This window comes from Syngnathoides biaculeatus, chromosome 13 (genome assembly GCF_019802595.1).
Source record: "Syngnathoides biaculeatus isolate LvHL_M chromosome 13, ASM1980259v1, whole genome shotgun sequence".
NCBI lineage: Eukaryota > Metazoa > Chordata > Actinopteri > Syngnathiformes > Syngnathidae > Syngnathoides > Syngnathoides biaculeatus.
Window position 1 is genome coordinate 22,304,349 of NC_084652.1, and position 21,530 is coordinate 22,325,878.

General features: G+C 39.6%; 1 protein-coding gene across 1 annotated transcript; it reads left to right on the forward strand.

Annotated features, from left to right (window-relative positions):
- Positions 1-7,247: 7,247 nt before the first annotated feature.
- Positions 7,248-20,946, forward strand: LOC133511154 (myosin-7). Its single transcript, XM_061839820.1, has 38 exons — positions 7,248-7,271; positions 7,362-7,569; positions 8,856-8,999; positions 9,116-9,272; positions 9,381-9,408; positions 9,684-9,789; positions 9,881-9,973; positions 10,056-10,119; positions 10,258-10,356; positions 10,448-10,551; positions 10,645-10,783; positions 10,872-10,990; positions 11,298-11,447; positions 11,554-11,724; positions 11,800-12,112; positions 12,211-12,278; positions 12,406-12,611; positions 12,722-12,845; positions 13,145-13,281; positions 13,361-13,616; positions 13,713-13,955; positions 14,035-14,211; positions 14,301-14,446; positions 14,541-14,631; positions 14,706-15,095; positions 15,182-15,308; positions 15,389-15,507; positions 15,596-15,792; positions 16,333-16,516; positions 16,987-17,152; positions 17,241-17,365; positions 17,442-17,750; positions 17,829-18,032; positions 18,133-18,429; positions 18,956-19,060; positions 19,273-19,368; positions 19,667-19,801; positions 20,849-20,946. The coding sequence occupies exons 2-38, from the start codon at positions 7,369-7,371 to the stop codon at positions 20,867-20,869; spliced, it is 5,811 nt and encodes a 1,936-aa protein (XP_061695804.1). The 5' UTR covers positions 7,248-7,271; positions 7,362-7,368; the 3' UTR covers positions 20,870-20,946.
- Positions 20,947-21,530: the final 584 nt, after the last annotated feature.

Below are 21,530 nucleotides of genomic sequence, written 5' to 3' on the forward strand. Positions count from 1 at the left end.
TACATAGCTTTTTGTTAGGCTGAGTATTCCTTGCCTCTATAAATATGTGACCATGATTTTAAATGCTATACTTTCATTAACTTTCCCTTTTTTATCTTCCACTCAAGTTTGCCATTTTTTTGTCAAAAGCGCAAAAACTACAATTTTTTTCCAATTTGTAGTCAACAATATTCTAATTATATTCAAACATATACATAAAAAGTAACTTACAATTTTCATCTGTTTCATGCTAAATTTCACTTGAAATACATAGTATAGAGAAAATTTTCATGCAAGGAGAAAAAAAACTGCATTTAAATCAAAGTTGTCCAGAAACCAGATAACCTTTCAGGTGATTAATCTTATTTAAAGGGTAATTACATTAGTTTTGACGAGAAAGAGATTCTTGGTAATAGATTTTTTGCAATGAAAGATCAAATGATCCAACATTTGAGTGGCCTGTGCGTGTCTGCACTGTTGCATCTCAGTGTAGACCCCTTGCACAATACAGGACATCATTCACTTGGCAGATTCCCACCAAGAGTCAAGGCTGATCAAGACAGAGTAGGACAACTGTGAACGAATCACAAATTACGTCCATGGACTGGGCCTCGCACGCATACCAGCATGCTGCAACAAAAAGTAATAAAACCCCTGGAGTTTTTATGGAAAAAAGTTCTACTTATATATTAACCCTTGCAATGGTTACGGACCAGGCCTTGCTGCGAATTAGTGAATTTAGTAAGTAATACCCCTCCAAAAACATTAATAATTAACCCTTGGATGCCACAAGATGGTGGTAAAACACAACTTTTGTCTTAGTAAATCTTCTCAATGGTTTTCACAATACACAAGGGTTCGATGTATTATTTTAGTCGACCACAAATAACATGCTGCAATTGCCATATCTTCTGTTGTAATATTTCTCTGTCAGCAAAGAATACAAACAGAAGAAAGGGGGAGAAGAAAGGACAATGAAGGGGCATTTTTCAATCTTGTCAGTAAGTTTCAAGACAGTAATCACGTATCCTTTATAAATTCATCCTGGATGTGCCAGGAGTTGTTGAAAGGCAATGATGGCCCCATTTATTGGCAGCATCGACACAAACTTGCATGGATCCATTTCAGAGACTGAAAGATTCTTGGTATTGCTTCACTTTTTAGCCACAGGTAGTAGTCAAAACTTTGGACACTTTCTCATGCAAATGAGCTACCGTGTCCACACTTTTGACTGGTAGTGTATGTATATGTGTGTACTGTATTTTGATCTGGCTTGGCAGTGGTGGGCTGGATCTCGGTTGGTACCCCAAAAGTTTGAATGGCCTGAGATGTCAGTGGCATTTGGAATTACACCCAAAGTAGCTGTAGATGGTCAGCAACCAATCTAAGCTCATCAAACAACCCTGCAGGACCTAAGAGGAAATGAATTACACTCGGTATGCGGTTGGCTTAAGGAAAACTAGTTACAGAACCACCCACAAAACTCTAGCTTTAGTCAATCAACGGATGCGCTCCAAGTTGAGTGATTATCAGAATCAGCTCTAGTATGACATGCATGACGACGACAGACAGACTGTCAATTGAGACATGAAGACATCACAGAGCAATGAGGGTTGTTAGTAATCTGGCATCATACCACTTAATGTACATGCCAATCATGACTGTACAACCTTATGTTCATCTCAACACCCACATCCTTTATTTTAAAGTATCCTTTAAGTAGAGTATGTCCATAATCACTCTTTGACAGGTTGAATGAGGTCCTTTGCGCTAGACCAGTATGAGTGAAGACAGTTGATCAATTCTCTAAGTGGCGTAGTCATAACTTCATCAGGCTTCCTTGTCACTTTAGCAGCCTATTCAAAGTCATTCAAGCTTTGTTTGGGGGGTGAGGCTGCAATTTCAAAGGAATATTTCCTCCCAAGCCTATGAAAAAGACGGCGTAACTAGAAACTGATTTTCTTGAAGGATTTATTGTTTGTTTGTTTTTTTTTTTTTTTTGATCAGAAGGAATTTCAATGATTGCAAATAAACCATAAGGCAAAAAAACAAACCAAAAAATTGTGCTAATGTGGATTTAATTTGCTCTCCAACTCAGAACACAATTTCTATTTTAACATGAAGACTGTTAGGTTGCATCTCATCTCGCACCCCAGCAACTCAGACCTAACAAATTGCATTCAGGGAAATATGGACAATAGATTTTGGTTCAGAAGGGTGTAACTTCTGCATCAGATTTTCTGACATTTTATAAAGCCTGCATGGAAAACACAGAACTCGCGTCTGAGGTTGGGACATCTGGGTTTGAGTAAGGGGGAGCACGAATCTCCTGATCTTAAATTAGAGTTAATAAAATCCCACCAGTAAGGGCCTCAAGGTCAACAATAAGGCACAGATAATCCTAGCAGCTGCTCACATTGAAGCCCTGCTAAAGTCTGCCCGTTTCTCCAAATGGCGATGATGGAGTTGATTCACAAGATCAACATCAGCTCCCTTTTCTACATCTACATCTACATCTAATAACCATACAACAATGAAGTGAATTTTTTTGTGGCTTTTAACAATATGTCAAAGAGATTTAATGATTCATATGTGGTTATAGTGCCATTATTTATTTATTAGTATTTTCTTGTTTGATGACACTAAAATTGGTCAATCTGGATTGGTTACATATATGCAAAATAGTCGTCTTTCAGGTGGGACTATCTAGGATTGAACCCTGGACCTAAGAAATGTGAGGCTAATGCTTTCCAGTTGCACCACCGTGCCGCCTAGTGTCGTGTTTCAATCATTTATCACATCTGATTCCAAAAGATTAAATGTTTTCCTGTTATCATACAGTTTAGTTTTTCTACATTCTATTTAATCTCTCTGCAAAAACAAAATATGTTGTGCTTTAATTGTCCAACAGCAAATGTGATCTGTAATTAAAATCAACAGGGACATTTTGAGGGAATACTACCAAAGTTCAAGACAAATACTGTACTCTAAATGAAATATAAAATATTTTCGGCATGCAAACTTGTAAATAAGCAGTGTGGATTACAAATGCCTATTGTACAGGACTAAATTTGTTATGGCATAACAACTTATTACTCTCAGGTCTCCTTCAATAAGTAGAAGATTGACCTCTGCTCGGACATATATTCACTTGGTCCTTAGCAGCAGCAAAGAATTTCTAGCTTCCATTTGGCAACCTGACGCCAGCGGTCAGTGGGAGGCCGCTCACTTATTCAAATGGAAATAATCTTACCACTTGTCCGCAGTTGTTGACCTTCTTTTTATCTCTTAACCTCTGAAGGGACTGTGAGCAGTGGTGCTCAGGATTCTAACTCCTGTTACACATCCAGAAAGTGGGCTAGTTGGTATGATAAATTGGAAGAGACGGTTGTTGCTTTTTTGTGTTTTTGAAAGATTTCAAAGTGAAAAGACAGCTTCAACTGAATGGTTAAATAATGCAAACACTGTAATTTACGTGCCAGGCTGTTACTTGGCTATGCCCCCTGTAAAGTTTGTCCTTCCAGGTATTTCCTGAAAACATATTAGAAATAACCATTCATTGCTGTATGCATTGAATCTAGGATTATAAATTTGACATCACACAAATACTACGAGAGCACAGTGGGTTAATGTTGTTTTGGTTGTGACATACATGCCCAACATGCATTCCTGTTTTCACAACACCTGTGTCATTTTGAAAAACATTGACTTTGAGGTACAAACGTTTCCATTTTATTGTTAAAAAAACGATGTCATGTAATTGAATGGCCAAGCGGTTTTCTGATAAAACAATGATGAGTAACCTGTTCCTAGGGAAAGTTGAGCAGGGGTGAGTCTAAGATCCGAAGTTTCAGGGTGCTGGAATTCATCTTAAATGGGCTAGCTAGAAACCTATATCCCAGTTAGTCAACTGTTCATTAGCACCTTGGCTTGAATATTAGCACATATTCATATGACACAACAAACACCATCTCTCATTCCAATTCAAACAGAGGACAGTCAGACCAACTGAATTATTTCCAATATACTTAGAGTGACCTACGATTAAAGATGTAGCAAACCCTAACCCTGTTGTAAAATGTTCTTTTGATCTGGAAGATTTTAGGGGTTCTGAGATTTATTTTAGGTGCACTTCAGCAGATTTCATACACAATGTAACACAATGCGCTTTACATGATTAAAATTATCCATCCGTCCATTTTCTTTGCTGCTTATCCTCACGAGGGTTGCGGGGAGTGCTGGAGCCTATCCCAGCTGTCAACAGGCAGGAGGCGGGGTACACCCTGAACTGGTTCTCACCCAATCACAGGGCAGATAGAGACAAACAGCCACACTCACAATCACACCTAGGGACAATTTTAGAGTGTCCAATTAATGTTGCATGTTTTTTGGAATGTGGGAGGAAACTGGAGTGCCTGGAGGAAACTCACGCAGGCACGGGGAGAACATGAAAACTCCACACAGGCAGTTCCGGGATTGAACCCAGGACCTCAGACCAACACTTTACAAGCTGATCCACTGTGCCGCCAGATTCAAAATATTCAACTACAAAAATAAAAACATTTGAAAATAAAAAGTAAAATTAAATCAGCTTTTAATGTAAGAAATCACTGAAAAGTGTAAGTACTCTAAAACGCATGAGAAAGAGGAAACGTTTTTAATCTGCATTTGAAAACACTCACACTTGGTGGTGACATCACCTCTGTAGACAACTTATTCCATTTGTGTCCCGCATAATAGCTAAATGCTGGTTCACCATGTTTGCTTTGGACTCTGCACTATTTGACCTGAGCCATTCGGTCTCAGAGCTTTACTGGTTTTGTATTCCGTAAGCATTTCTTTCATGTATTCAGGACCTAGACCATGCAATGATTTATAGACCAGTAACAGAACTTTAAAATCTATTCTAAAGCTGACTAGAAGCCAGTGTGAACACTTTAGAATTGGAGTTATATGCTCTGACCTTTTTGTTTTGGTCAGAACCCGAGCTGCAGCGTTTTGAATGAACTGCAGCTGTTAAATGCTCGTTTTGGGAAGTGCAGTCAGAAGACCATTACAATAGTCAAGTCAACTTGAGATAAAAGCATGGATGAGTGTCTCCTGGTCTGCTTGACACATGCAAGTCTTCACTCTAGATATGTTCTACAGATGGTAAAAGCCAGTTTAGGTAATTGATTTGATATGACTGTTGAAGGTCAAATCGGTTCTATCATAACACCAAGGTTTCGGTTTTTGTTTTTTAAAGATAGTGAGTCCAGGTATTTATGAATAGCAATCATTTTTTCTTTATTGCCAAAAACAATTATCTCAGTTTTGTTGTGGTTTAGTTGAAGGAAAATTTGGCCCATCCAGTTATTTATCTGCTTTATAAAGTGGCACAACACCTCAATTGAACTGTTGTCATCTGGAGACACTGCTAAATATAACTGTATGTCATCTGCATAGCTATGATAGTCCAAACTAAAGTTCTGGAAAATTTGACCCAAGGGTAGCATAAACAGGCTGAACAGGAGGGGTTCAAGAACTGACCCTTGGGGGACCCCGTATGTCATTGCCATTTGTTGAGACTGAGGACTTCCAAACCACTTCCTTTCCTTCAGGTGGGACCTGAACCATTTAAGGACCATTCCATTTAGTCCTACCCACGTTTCCAAGCTGTTCAGCAGTATATTATGATCTGCCATATCAAAAGCCGCCCTGAGATCCAACAAGACCAAAATTGACACCTTTCCTGTGTCAGTATTGAATCTTATATCATTAAGCACCTTATAAGAGTAGATTCTGCACTGTGATGACTTCGGAAACCTGATTGAAATTTGTCAAAAAGTCAATTCAAATTAAAGATTGCTGATATGATGAAAAATAACTTTCTCAACAATCTTGGCTATGGGAGATTCGAGATGGGTCTATAGCTTGCTAACAGGGAAGCGTCCAGAGCACATAAGGTATAACAAAGATCCCACACACATTTCTCAAGGTTTGAGTAGGAAAAAAATAAATAAATATAATAATAAATGATTAAAGGAGAGCCCACTGAGGCACTCTAGTTTAGCCTCTTGCAGAAGAGAGGCAGTTGAGCTGTAACATAAAAATGTGAGACGCAATGGCATATCCAGTACCTGCCACTCTTAGTGTATTTATGTGAAACAGGCAGGGTGCAAGGCCAACACATGCTGCTCTTGATCCTTGACGCAGGCAGAGCCTTTGTGCCTGTTCTCCTCAATCAATGAAAGGTTTTAAGAAGGCATTTCACACAGTTATCTTTGTCCTCAAAGACACAATGCCACGTCAACAGGCCTGTTAGGGACCAACATTTTAATAGTAGACGGCTACTCTACTGTGACCTTGGCATTACATTGGAGTTTGTCATACTGGCACAGCTCAGTGTTATTTGTCATCATTATTGCCTTTCAGTGAATCTCAGGCATGTCTCCTGCTGAAGATCTTTGTCTGTGTTGCCTCACACTTGTCGCCTGGATAATCTCACAGACCAACGTTCTTTATTTAGACCTCCCCACTTACCATCTCATGCTGTTTATATTTCAGCAGCGGCCCACCTTTGATAACTCAACACAATATGTTACCGACAGCACTTAAGCCCTGTAAGTAACTGAGACCCCTTCATAGCATAACACTTTTTGGAAATCTACCTTGTTACTTTGTGATTTACTTTTTTGTAGGTATGAAAGGATGCAAATGAAATAATACATTTGATTGTGCACACATATTGCTTTCCCAGATTAAAAGTAAACAATAAATTGCAATGGTGCAAGTCTTGAAGATGCTTGTCTTCTACCCAACATCCACTGTTGGCCAGCAGCACTTCCATGGTGGGATGATGACAAAAGAATTCCTCCCTGCGTCTATTTATGGATCGAGTTGTGTTTCCTTGGCTGCTTAAGGATACCTATGATTAATCACCACCCTGCAATGAACTCCTAATATGGCCTCGTCAGGAGACCCCATCACTGATAAGACTCTGACCCGCTGATTTCTATATTGCTCTCTGCCATTCAGTAACCCCCTCCCCCCTCCCTTACCCCCGAACTGACCAACCCATCTCACATACAATAGCATTCTTGGGTCTTACAAGCATCCTCCATATATGGTGGAGGGGCTTCCTTTATAAAGGGAACTGATTGTGGAACGCACAATAGGTCATCATTCAATCACAAGGTAAGGTGTGTGGACATTGGCTATTGTACTGTCATCATGTTCACTGTGAGTCACGTTCAATGATGTACTTCTTCACACAGGGCCGTAACACCTCAGTCTCTGTAGGGATTGGTGAGGTAAGACTTAATCTTGATAGAATATTTCTTATGAACATACATTCAGCGCTGAACTGTGTTTTCTTTGTTTAATTTGTTGTGCTTAAAAAGTTTAAAAATGGGTGACGCTGCCATGAAAGAATTTGGGGCAGCGGCCCCCTACTTGAGGAAATCAGACAAGGAGCGTTTGGAGGCTCAGACTCGTCTATTTGATATGAAGAAAGAATGCTTTGTGCCTGACAATGAGGAGGAGTTTGTGAAGGCTTCCATCACCAGCCGTGAGGGGGACAAAGTCACCGCTCAAACTGCAAAGGGGAAGGTCAGTGATCTGGCAAGATACTTCCTAACTCTAAGTCTAAGAAGAGCAGACCATAAAAATATTTCATGAGAAATGACACCAATTCATGAAGGCAGAACTACTTCCATGCTACAACTACATCGTATTCAGGAATGTGGACACATAGCCACAGGGTGGTGTTCAAACAAACGCCTTGAATAAAAAAAGTGGCCTTTTTCTGTCCATTCATCCATCCTTTATCTGAGCTGCTTCTCCTCATAAGGGTCATAGGAGCGTCGGAGTCCCCTGAACTGGTTGCCAGCCAATCCCAGGGCACATAGAGACAGACAACAGTTGCACTCACAATAACACCTAGGGGCAATTTAGAGTGTCCAATTAATGTTGCATGTTTTTTGGGGATGTGGGAGGAAACCGGAGTGTCAGGAGAAAACCCACGCAGGCTCGGGGAGAACATGTAAACTCCACACATGTGGGATCAGGATTTGAACCCCAGGCCTCAGAACTGTGAGGCAGATTCTCAAACCAGTCGCTCCAGTGCACCTCCCGCTTAAAAAAACACCAACTGTTTTATTATACTGTAATCAACGCTAGAGAGCCCGCTGCTGCATTCTGTTTGTCGGTGCCCACCCTGTCGCGGGTCCCCCATTACTGGCAGCCAGTTGCTCAGGAGACGGCCTTTTTTCACATTCACCAATACTTAGAAATAAAAATAAAAATTACCCTGGCTGCCGTCAATTGTAGCCAAAATGTTTTAAAATCTAAAACTCTAGAATTTTTTTGGAGTCTTTGGAAGGAATGTACATATGAAGAGTTTGTTTTCAAAACAAGACATAGGCATTTTTTTCAGATTTACGAAACTCGCGCCAAAATTATGCATTCAATTTTGGCACGAGTTTCGTGAATCTAAAAAAAAAATGCCTATGTCTCGTTTTGAAAACAAACTCTTCATATGCTTCTCCCTTGCACCTGGCTGACTTCTTCTCCTTTTAAAAAAACTTCACCATCATTTGAACAGGAGTGTATGGACTTCAAACCACTGTTGCCTTCCTTCAACTGCTTTGTTAGTAGTTGTGTTCTTGACACGCTTCATTTTTTTTCTAAATCACAGTATATGAATAATTTTGACCGCTCGCCTATTTTTAGGCTAGAGCACCTGCTCCCAAAAATATCTGTCCATGTGCCTGATAGTATTTATTTATGTACTATATGTGTGAAATACACCGATAGGCATACTGCAGTGATGTTGTGAATGATACGTGTTGAGAATGTATTGAAATCATTGCATTTTCTTTGTTTTGCATTTTCAGACTGTGACAGTGAAGGATTGTGACGTCCATCCTCAGAACCCGCCAAAGTTTGATAAAATTGAAGACATGGCCATGTTCACTTTCCTCCACGAGCCTGCGGTGCTGTTTAACCTCAAAGAGCGTTACGCTGCATGGATGATCTATGTGAGTTAGGATCTTCCAAAACCATGTTCATGATTCTTCTTTAGAATTTTTGGAAGGATAGTCTAAATGGCACTTATACCAGAGCATCACTATGCTTTTTTTTTCATTGTTGCTAGACCTACTCTGGGCTGTTCTGTGTCACTGTCAACCCCTACAAGTGGTTGCCAGTCTACAACCAAGAGGTGGTTGTCGCCTACAGGGGAAAGAAGAGGAGTGAAGCTCCTCCACACATCTTCTCCATCTCTGACAACGCCTACCAGTACATGCTCACTGGTAATTATACAGTAGCTTTATACACTGTATTCTCACATTAAAGTGAAACATGTGAATTTTGGAGGTTGCACATACAGTCCTTAATTCGTTATTGCCTTTCCTTTCAAGACAGAGAAAATCAGTCAATTCTCATCACGTGAGTGGGATTTTAGTCCTTTTTACATTTTGTTTAAAAAATGATGCTTGAACCTAACCTGTAGTTACAGTATAATCAAGCATGTTAATACCGTTATTACTAAAACTGTATTATCATTAAGTCAATTGGAGAGCATGACTAAACATTGTTGATCTAATGCCAGTCTCATTACACATCTTACTTTCCAATATTTACAACCATAATGCAGTTGACTATTGAAAAACTGGACTTTTGTTTTAGTATCTGTTGCCAAGCAAATCAGTTTGTTTCCACAGTGGAGAATCTGGTGCTGGGAAAACCGTCAACACCAAGAGAGTAATCCAATATTTTGCCAGCATTGCAGCTGGCAGTGGAAAGAAAGAAGCGGGCTCTGAGAAAAAGGTGTTGGTCATGATCATTAATCAAAACTCTATGCAACAATTTGATTTCCTGGTTTTAGAGTTTACTTTTAAACAAATACGTGTCTTTTCAGGGTACCTTGGAAGATCAAATCATCCAGGCTAACCCAGCTTTAGAGGCCTTTGGAAATGCCAAAACCATCAGAAATGACAACTCCTCCAGATTTGTAAGCTTGATTTATACCCCGAAATAATAGTAACTTATGTTTCAGTTTGTGGATTGTATTTTAACACTTTTTTTTTAACCAGGGAAAATTCATCCGAATTCACTTTGCTGCCAGTGGAAAGCTTGCATCGGCTGATATTGAGACATGTTGGTAACATTTCAGAAATGTAATTGGTTATAGCAATTGCCCAAAATATTTTTTTGTATTTGTTCGTTTTTATATCTGTATGTAGTATGTATGAAAAGTATGCATATATTTGAAGACAAATCTTTTAATGTGTACAGATCTGCTGGAGAAGTCTCGTGTCACCTTTCAGCTTAAGGCTGAAAGAGACTACCACATCTTCTATCAGATTCTTTCTCAGAAAAAGCCAGAGCTTTTAGGTAAATTAAAAACAGCTAACATTCAGACCAACAGAAACCTTCTTTCATTGTGTATAATAAAGAAAGTAACATGTTCATTCTACGCTTGTAGAGATGCTGCTCATCACCAACAACCCCTACGATTATGCGTTCATCTCCCAAGGAGAGACGACTGTCGCCTCCATCAACGATGCTGAGGAGCTTATGGCCACTGATGTGAGGATGTCAAATGTTTTGCTTCTTCGACAGTGTGCAGTAGTTGATGCTGTTGGCAGTTATTAATCAATATTACCCATAAATTGACCTCAGGATGCCTTTGATGTGTTGGGCTTCACCCAAGAGGAAAAGAATGGCATTTACAAACTGACAGGGGCCATCATGCATTATGGTAACATGAAGTTCAAGAACAAGCAGCGTGAGGAGCAGGCAGAGGCTGATGGCACTGAAGGTGCGATGGCCTCTCTGGATTTGATTAACCTGTCCATTAAGATATGAAAATGAGATTTTGATATTTTTTTGTAATTATTATTTTTTAGACGCAGACAAAGTTGCTTATCTAATGGGCATGAACTCTGCTGACCTCATTAAAGGTCTTTGTCATCCAAGAGTGAAAGTGGGGAATGAGTGGGTCACCAAGGGTCAAAATGTTCAGCAGGTAAATGTTCCAAAGTGGTACGAATGTTATTGATTTTGTAATACGTGATAATATTTGTTGCACACATTCCACATAGCAATGTAGTTTCAGGATCAATGGAATAAAACCAAGAATTCAGTTGTGTTAGGATGATTATCCATTTTTTCTTCATTTGTTTGGTTTATCCATTACAAGATGTGATGATTTTCATGACTACTACCACAGCAGCCTTCAGTGTATCACTGACCCACAAATGACAAAACATCATGTTGATAAATTTTATTATGTTTTTATATCTATATATATATATATATATATATATATATAGGTATACTATGCAGTCGGTGCATTGTCCAAGTCAGTGTATGAGAAGATGTTTCTGTGGATGGTTGTCCGAATTAATCAATCTCTGGACACAAAACAGCCTCGCCAGTACTTCATCGGAGTTTTGGATATTGCTGGATTTGAGATCTTTGATGTAAGCTTTATTTTATACAATGATAGCATTCAGTTAGATTTTACAATTTATACAAATAATGAAGGTATGGGTGAGTAAATAAATGTTTGTCTACTTTCTATTTCAGTTCAACACTTTTGAGCAGTTGTGTATCAACTTCACCAATGAAAAACTGCAACAGTTTTTCAACCACCACATGTTTGTGCTGGAGCAGGAAGAATACAAAAAAGAAGGCATTGAATGGACTTTCATAGATTTTGGTATGGACTTGCAGGCCTGTATTGACCTGATTGAAAAGGTGAGAAATTCTTTAGTGAGACGCTTTAATTGATCAGACACAAAATTCAAACTTACTATCTAATGTTGTCCCTAGCCCATGGGTATCATGTCCATCCTTGAAGAAGAGTGCATGTTCCCCAAAGCCAGTGATGCAACCTTCAAAGCTAAACTGTATGACAACCACCTGGGAAAATCCAGCAACTTCCAGAAGCCCAGAATAGTCAAAGGGAAACCAGAGGCCCATTTTGCCCTGATGCACTATGCTGGGACTGTTGATTACAATATCAACAACTGGCTAGTGAAGAACAAGGATCCACTAAATGAAACTGTTGTTGGACTTTACCAGAAGTCTACTCTCAAACTGCTGGCATTACTCTTTGCAAATTATGCTGGAGCAGATTCAACAGGTAAGAATGAACTAAATGCACACTGTGAGTACATATTTTTTTTTCTCCCCTACTTGTGCGCTATACTGTACTTGAGTTATATACTTCTTAACTAACAGAGGCTGGAAAGGGAAAAGGAAGCAAGAAGAAGGGTTCATCCTTCCAGACAGTGTCAGCTTTGCATAGGGTTAGTACAGGCATGTGATCATGTAATGGATGCCAGGATCAAATGGCATTTTGATTTCTGCGTAAAAAATGTATCACGATTATCACCCAGGTTAGGTGTCGTTCACATCGTATCACTACCTTCACAGGAGAATCTGAACAAGCTGATGACGAACTTGAGGTCTACTCATCCCCACTTTGTACGCTGCATCATCCCCAATGAGACCAAGACCCCTGGTGCCATGGAGAACCCGCTTGTCATGCACCAGCTGCGCTGTAATGGTGTGCTGGAAGGCATCAGAATCTGCAGAAAAGGCTTCCCCAATAGGATCCTCTATGGAGATTTCAAACAGAGGCAAGACATCTAAATACATGTATTTACAGTAAAAACTCATTTGTCTATTCATTGGGATTTAAAAAAAAACATGTATCCATGTATTAATTTATTAAGTAATTAATTTTCAGATATCGTATCCTGAATCCTGCTGCCATCCCTGAAGGGCAGTTTATTGACAGTAAGAAGGGAGCAGAAAAACTCCTTGGGTCTTTGGATATTGACCACAATCAATACAAGTTTGGACACACAAAGGTAAGTTATAAACTGAATTAAATGTTGGGAATTCTCAAATTGTGCAAAATAACTCAACTTGTTAGTGTAGTATTTATCTAATAGTTAGGCACTGTAATACAATAACAACATAGATTGTGGTTTTTATGATCATTATTTGAGTGTAGTGTCATAAAAATGAACATTGCTCTGATTATTTGTTCACTTCAGTAATAATAAAGGTTAGTTATTACAGTACAACAAGCATAAACTCCGTAAGATGTATCAAGCTGCTCCAAAAAAGGTAATAGATAATAACATTGATTTACAATTCTGTAAAGGTGTTCTTCAAAGCTGGTCTCCTTGGGCAACTCGAGGAGATGAGGGATGACCGTTTGTCTCTCATCATAACTGGAATCCAGTCTAGATCGAGAGGCCTCCTGGCACGAATAGAATTCCAGAAGATTGTTGAAAGAAGGTTAGAGGAATTTGGCCTGCAGAATTCATTTTAGGACAAACCTCATTGTTTTATTTTTAACAATGGATGATCTTTTTAGGGATGCATTATTAGTCATCCAGTGGAACATTCGCGCCTTCATGGGTGTCAAGAATTGGCCATGGATGAAGCTGTTCTTCAAGATCAAACCTCTTTTGAGATCTGCTGAAGCAGAAAAGGAAATGGCCAACATGAAGGAAGAATTCCTGAAGTTGAAAGAAGCTTATGCAAAGTCAGAATCCCGCAGGAAGGAATTGGAGGAAAAAATGGTTTCTCTTCTCCAAGAAAAAAATGACCTGCAGCTCCAAGTTCAAGCTGTAGGTTTGACATCATTATTCAGTAATTAAGCACATATTTATATAAATTATGTTGTTGTATATATGACTGTGTATACAATTTTGTTTGAAAATCAGGAGCAAGATAATTTGGCTGATGCTGAAGAAAGATGTGAGGGGTTGATTAAACACAAAATCCAGATGGAAGCAAAAGCCAAAGAATTATCCGAAAGGCTGGAGGATGAGGAGGAGATGAATGCTGAATTAACGGCAAAGAAAAGGAAGTTAGAGGATGAGTGTTCTGAGCTAAAGAAGGACATTGATGACTTGGAATTAACGCTAGCGAAAGTGGAGAAAGAGAAGCATGCCACTGAGAACAAGGTATAACAACTAATGTAATTGGTTGTTGCAGTGTCCTAAAAGAAAGTTCAGTAACGGGAATTATCACGATCCCTTCCAGGTGAAGAACCTTGTTGAAGAAATGGCAGCTTTGGATGAAATCATTGCCAAGTTAACCAAGGAAAAGAAAGCCTTACAAGAAGCTCATCAACAAACACTGGATGACCTTCAGAGTGAAGAAGACAAAGTCAACACTCTGACCAAGGCCAAATCAAAACTGGAGCAGCAAGTGGATGATGTGTGTGTTTCAGTTCTTTTTGTTTGAATAATAATGTCACTAGTCTTGGTACGTTTGAGCCAAAAGTTTTGAAAATATTTTTCTTGTAGCTTGAAGGGTCCCTTGAACAAGAGAAGAAGATTCGAATGGACCTTGAGAGAGCAAAGAGGAAGCTGGAGGGAGACTTAAAGTTGACCCAGGAAAGCTTAATGGATCTGGAGAATGACAAGCAGCAACTGGAAGAACATCTAAAAAAGTAAATACCAAAACCACTATATATAGTGAAAAGAAGAAGGTAAGAAAATTTAAAGAAAAGGTTATTTCCATTAATGGCTACTTTTTCATTGCAGGAAGGACTTTGAAGTCAACCAGCTCACCAATAGAATAGAGGATGAGCAGGCAATTGCCATTCAGCTTCAAAAGAAATTGAAAGAGCTTCAGGTAACAAATGGTTCAAGTAATGGTTTGAAATGTATAATTCATCAAATAGCGATTAATTAATAGTGTCTGATCAGGCCCGCATTGAGGAGCTGGAAGAAGAGCTGGAGGCAGAGCGAGCTGCTCGAGCCAAAGTCGAAAAGCAGAGAGCAGACTTAGCCAGAGAACTAGAAGAGATCAGTGAGAGACTGGAAGAGGCTGGTGGAGCAACATCTGCCCAAATTGAAATGAACAAGAAGAGGGAGGCTGAGTTTCAGAAACTCCGCAGAGACCTGGAAGAGGCCACTCTACAGCATGAAGCCACTGCAGCCACGCTGAGAAAGAAACAGGCTGACAGTGTTGCTGACCTCGGAGAGCAGATAGACAACCTGCAGAGAGTTAAGCAGAAACTGGAGAAGGAGAAGAGTGAACTCAGATTGGAACTGGATGATGTCGTCTCCAATATGGAACATGTCGTCAAAACAAAAGTTAGCTCAGCGCTTGTTTATCTTTAGCTTGGAGGTGATTCAATTTAACCTGACAAAATACATTGATGTAAATATTCTGACTGCAGACGACTCTTGAGAAAACATGCAGAACTGTAGAAGATCAGATGAATGAATACAAGACCAAGTTTGAAGAAGCCCAAAGGTGCATCAATGACTTCAACATGCAGAAAGCAAAGCTTCAAACTGAAAATGGTATGTAATGTGTTGCTTTATGTTAAAGTTGTTCACCATCACTATGTCCAGACATGAATAAAACATGCCCAAAATGCTAGGTGAGCTCTCAAGACAACTTGAGGACAAAGACTCTCTGGTGTCTCAACTCACTAGAGGGAAAATGTCATACACTCAACAAATTGAAGATCTAAAACGACAACTGGAGGAAGAGACCAAAGTAAGATCAACTCTGTTTTGTGGCAGCTTCTCACCATTTAAAGTTTAGTAGAAGAGTACTGTGTGTTTCATAAGCATATTTCTGACAGGCCAAGAATGCATTGGCTCATGCTGTGCAGTCCTCTCGCCATGACTGTGACCTGCTCAGAGAGCAGTATGAGGAGGAGCAGGAGGCCAAGGCTGAACTGCAGCGCAGCATGTCCAAAGCCAACTCGGAGGTGGCTCAGTGGAGGACTAAGTATGAAACTGATGCCATCCAGAGAACTGAAGAACTGGAAGAGGCTAAGTAAGAGAATGAGATTTGATAATTTACCATGACTAATTGAGACACGACGGCACGCTGGACGACTGGTTAGAGGGTCTGCTTCACAGTTCTGAAGACCAGGGTTCAAATGCCGGCTCTAGCTGTGTGCCGTTTGCATGTTCTCCCAGTGCCTGCAAGGATTTTTTTCCCCAGCTACTCAAGTTTCCTCCCACATCCCCAAAACATGCTCGATAGGTTAAGTGAAAAATCTAAATCGCCCATAGGTGTGAATGTAAGTGGCAATCATTGTTTGCTTCAGTGTACCCTGCGATTGCCTGGGAACCAATTCAGGGTGTACTCTGCCTACTCCTCGAAAATAGCTGGGATTGGCCCCAGTACTTCTGCGACCCTCCTGAGGAAAAGCGGTTCAGATAATGGAAGGATGGCTAATTGAAACATATTACTGTGTCTGGCAGATCAGCTTTTTGTTGGCTAAATGAGCAGCCATTCATTGAATAGTTTTACCCCAAGTGAAAAATGTAACTTGGGGAATATTAAAACTTTTAAATGATGTTTCCAAAGAAAGAAGCTGGCTCAGCGTCTACAGGATGCCGAGGAGGCTGTGGAAGCAGTGAATGCAAAATGTTCCTCTCTCGAGAAGACTAAACACAGGCTGCAGAATGAGATCGAAGATCTCATGGTAGATGTTGAGAGGTCAAACGCTGCTGCTGCTGCTCTTGACAAGAAGCAAAGAAACTTTGACAAGGTGAAGTTTGTATGCAACATTTGTAGTGGTTGACCACAAAATTCTTTATATGGCAGTTCAATGGATTCATATAGACAATTAAATAACTCAGAGGCCCTTTAGGGGATCGCAATATGTGCAATATGTTTATGTAAAGCACCTACATTTATTGATATCATTTAATGAGGGGAGAAATGAGTTAAATAACCATGCATTTCTTTCTACATGAAAATATGGTTGAGGTGTGGTTAGGTTTCTATGATAAAATATAGGGACTAGGAAATTTTGAAAATCCTGATCATTTTGGCCATCCACAGATTTTCAAAAAGCAAGAATGAGTGTGAAACCAGAAACCAGAAATTTCCATTGTCAGCCAATACGAGACAATCACAGAGCTCATTATCCATAATTACATTGCCAGACCTGTAGTTCTGTGATCATTTATTGCTCACATATGATAATTTGTGCCTTTTTTAAAAAATCCCTATTAGGTCTTATCTGAGTGGAAACAGAAATATGAGGAATCTCAATGTGAGCTTGAGGGCTCCCAAAAGGAAGCCAGAGCGCTGAGCACAGAGCTATTCAAGTTGAAGAACTCCTATGAAGAGTCTCTGGATCACCTAGAGACCATGAAAAGGGAAAACAAGAATTTACAGGGTATGTTCTACTGGTGATCTATACATCACAGATGTATTAAAGCTCCAGTTTAGTTCCTTTATCCCTAATTCTGCTTGATATTCTACAGAGGAGATTTCTGATCTTACTGAGCAACTTGGTGAGAGCGGAAAGAATATTCATGAGCTGGAGAAATTAAGAAAACAATTGGATCAGGAGAAAAATGAGATCCAGTCTGCTCTTGAGGAGGCAGAGGTTAGGAAACATTACTTGTGAAATATCCATTAGCATGCTAATGCAAGTGATTTTTAAGCGAAAACTTGTCTCCCAGGCTTCCTTGGAGCATGAAGAGGGTAAAATTCTCAGAGCTCAGCTTGAGTTCAACCAGATCAAAGCTGACATTGAACGGAAACTAGCTGAGAAAGATGAAGAAATGGAGCAGTGCAAGAGGAACATGCAGAGGACTATCGAAACCCTGCAGAGTTCCCTTGAAGCTGAGTGTAGAAGCAGGAATGAGGCCCTCCGTTTGAAGAAGAAGATGGAGGGAGACCTCAATGAGATGGAGATTCAGCTAAGTCAGGCCAACAGGCAGGCAGCTGAGGCTCAGAAACAACTCAAATCTGTTCACGCACATCTGAAGGTAATCTAGGAGCCATACATTTTATAAGATTTTAGAGTGATAGCTAGTATTATTATGGTTTAATGTCATCCCATAAAGGATTGCCAAATTCAGCTGGATGAGTCTCTCCGTGCCAATGATGATCTTAAAGAGAACATTGCCATTGTGGAGAGACGTAACAACCTCATTCAGGCTGAGCTGGAAGAATTGAGGGCTGCTCTTGAACAAACTGAAAGAAGTCGCAAACTCGCAGAGCAAGAGTTGCTGGATGTTAGTGAGAGGGTCCAGCTACTGCACTCACAGGTGAGAGACTTTTATCAAGCATAATCACAAACGTTAACAGATGGCTTTTTCCCAGCAACACTTTCTTACTTTATGAAATCTCTCTTCTAAATCAATGCAGAACACTGGTCTGATTAATCAGAAGAAGAAACTTGAAATTGACGCATCCCAGCTTCAGAATGAAGTGGAAGAAGCAGTCCAAGAGTCTAGGAACGCTGAAGAGAAGGCCAAGAAGGCCATCACTGATGCCGCCATGATGGCAGAAGAGCTGAAGAAAGAGCAGGACACTAGTGCTCACCTGGAGCGTATGAAGAAGAACATGGAGCAAACCATCAAAGACCTGCAGCACCGTCTGGATGAAGCTGAACAAATTGCGATGAAGGGAGGCAAGAAGCAGGTCCAAAAGCTCGAGGCCAGGGTAAGAGTTCAACCTATCGGAAATGTCTCCCAAACTCACAGTCTGCATGGTCAGCAGCAAAATACAATACAATGTATAATATTCAAACATGAATTTAAGAGTTGCAACACAGATAATAATCCTAGTTGTGGCCCAGATGGTCGCTCAACTGTAGTGTTTCAAATTTAGTGATGTGCTCACTTGCAGCCTTGGATCATTTAACATGATACAGACTATTATTTATGAATTCTGCTGTCTCATTACAGTTGAATGAGACATTCATTGACTTCTATGTGAATAAATAGATAATATTGTAAACAACAGTCACAGGGGAAAATTGGTGTCTGGGTGATGAAGGAAGTCACATTTGTTACACTTTAACTTTAAAGAGGATAATCCAATTAATTTACCATTGTGAAAGAATTAAAATGTATTGCAAAAAATATTTATCTTTATAGCCCTTTAACAACCACAAGCCACAAAGAACTTGTTCATATTAACTTGCCAAGTTACATGTCAACCTTTTTCTTTTTTTTTTTGGTTTCAGGTGAAGGAGCTCGAAAATGAGGTGGAGTCTGAACAAAAGAAGAGCAGCGAAGCAATAAAGGGAATCCGTAAATATGAGAGACGCATCAAGGAACTCACATATCAGGTGAGATTTCAAATTTTTTCTAGATAGGTGAAATGTTATCATCACAAATATTATGTATGCTTGTTTATTTACTCTCCATTTTTTGATTGTTATAAATATATAAAAAAATTCCATCATTTAGGTATGACGCACCGTACTAATGTATTAACTTAAGGAGCTGAGAGAATATCTCCCTTGAACTTGTGTGTGTTCCCTACTCCTTATAATGACAGACTGAGGAAGATCGCAAGAATGTTGTGCGTCTCCAGGATCTCGTTGACAAATTGCAACTCAAAGTGAAAGCATACAAAAGAGCTGCTGAGGAGGCTGTAAGTAGCTTTCAAAGTGGGGGCCATTAACGTTCCCTCCTTTTACGGTTAAATTGTGGGATACCGGTACTTGCACAGTTCACATTTAATGTATGTACATTATGCGTACGTGTATGTTGCTTCAACAAGTTACCTTCACCTGTAAACAATTACATCCTTTAACTTTGATTTGTGATTTGTTTTGTATTCAACTACTAAAAGCAGTTTAAATAAACTACACACTCAAGAAGTCTAAATCCAATTATCATATTCTGTATATAACTTTGTGTTTTATGGTTTTCTGGATGAATTCCTGTAGGAAGAACAGGCCAATACTCATCTGAGCAAGTTCCGCAAACTGCAGCACGAGCTCGATGAGGCTGAAGAGAGAGCTGACATTGCTGAATCTCAGGTCAACAAGCTGCGCGCTAAAAGCCGTGACATTGGCGCCAAGGTAAACAATGCTTCTACTCTATATTGTAGACAAATTTAACAGACCACTGTCTTCACATTATTTCAACTGATTTACTGATACACCTCAGTGGTCTATGATGTCATAAGACCACGGTGGAGTGTATTTATTCGGAGTGTATTTATTCATTTGCACATCTTGGAGGAAACAAAAAGTACATTTTTTATTTGATGATTTTGAGTACAGAGTGTAAACCATCCTGTTTTTTCTTACATTTGATAATGCGAGTCTGACAATGCAAAACATTTGCTCCTCTCAAAAGAGAGTGCAAGGAACATTATTTAGGTTTCAATTGGGGATTTGTTCCCACCACTTTAATACCACTTCAAATATTTTCTAGGGAAGGCAGCATGGTGAAAAGTGGTTAACACATTGCATTGCTGTGTGGCGTTTCTATGTTCTTCACGACTTGAATGAGTTTTCTCTGGCTATTTCACATTCCTCCCCATATTCCACAAACATGAGCATTAGGTTCATGGGGAGACTTTCAATTTTCCATAGGTGGGAATGATTGTTTGTGCCATGCGATTGACGAGCAGTCACTGTAGATCTCTCACTCAAAGTTGGAAGGGAAACACTGCAGGTCACCTACAACGCTAATGAGGGCAAACTCGATAATCCATCAATCAATTTTCTGAGCCACTTATCCTCACAAGGGTTGCAGGATTGTTGGAACCTATCCAAGGTGTCATTTGGCAGGGTGCAGGGAACACCCTGAACTCGTTGCAGGGTAGATGGAGACGTATGCGGGGCCGAGATTTGAACCCAGCTCCTCAGAACTGTGAGCTCCACGCTCTACAGCTGTGCTACTGTTCTGCCCAAACCAAAAAGTGGATATTTGACTTTTCTAGGGCCACTGTAGAGTCAAGGGGCCCCATCGTCATCACTTTTCTCCGCTGTAGGGTGCCCTCGTTTACAAAAAAACACATTTACCATGCCTTTCCGGAGCTTTTCAAAAATTCTTTGTTATTATCTGTTGTTAAATGGATCTGTTTCGAACTAATCCCACTTTGTCACTCTTCATTACAGAAAGGTCTAGATGAGGAGTGAAACCTACAGACAGCCATACAAGAACTTTGAGATCATCTGTAGTTTACTATCCCAAAAGTATCCCTAAAATAAAGCAAATGTGCAATAAAATGTATGCTCAGTGTTTTTTCTTTCTTTTTTATTTTATTTCCATCAAATACACTATAAACCTGGGACATAAAGTATCAGGCAAAAGTTCTGAAATAAGGTAGTGTGTCCTAAGCTTTGAGTGGTATTTAGGTATTTGTATAAGGAAGAGATCATGTTTATTGAGTTTAGACCATTTTATTGCAAGCGAGAGCTACCACTGTGACCTTAATAGTGATTTTGGCCTGTTATTGAAATGGTGTGCTTTGTTTTTTCTGACTCTGCGAGTCAAAACATTACAGATAGAAGTTCAAAGTAACTTTATTGTCAGATGAGATGTACATACATAACATACATTCCTCTCAGAGCTGCGGTGCTATAATAGACTAAAGAGTTAAAAAGAAATTAAGAAAATGTAAATAAACTGGTCCGTCTAAAATAGGTAAATTGTGCTTCAGACTTGAAGAAGAACACTAAATCCATCTATTATGATATTTTTCGAGATTTGGATATTATCTGAAAGAATTTTTATCACCCGAAAAACATAAGTCTCAATCGAGGTTATTTTGTCTGTGCCAAAATGGGCATTGATGGA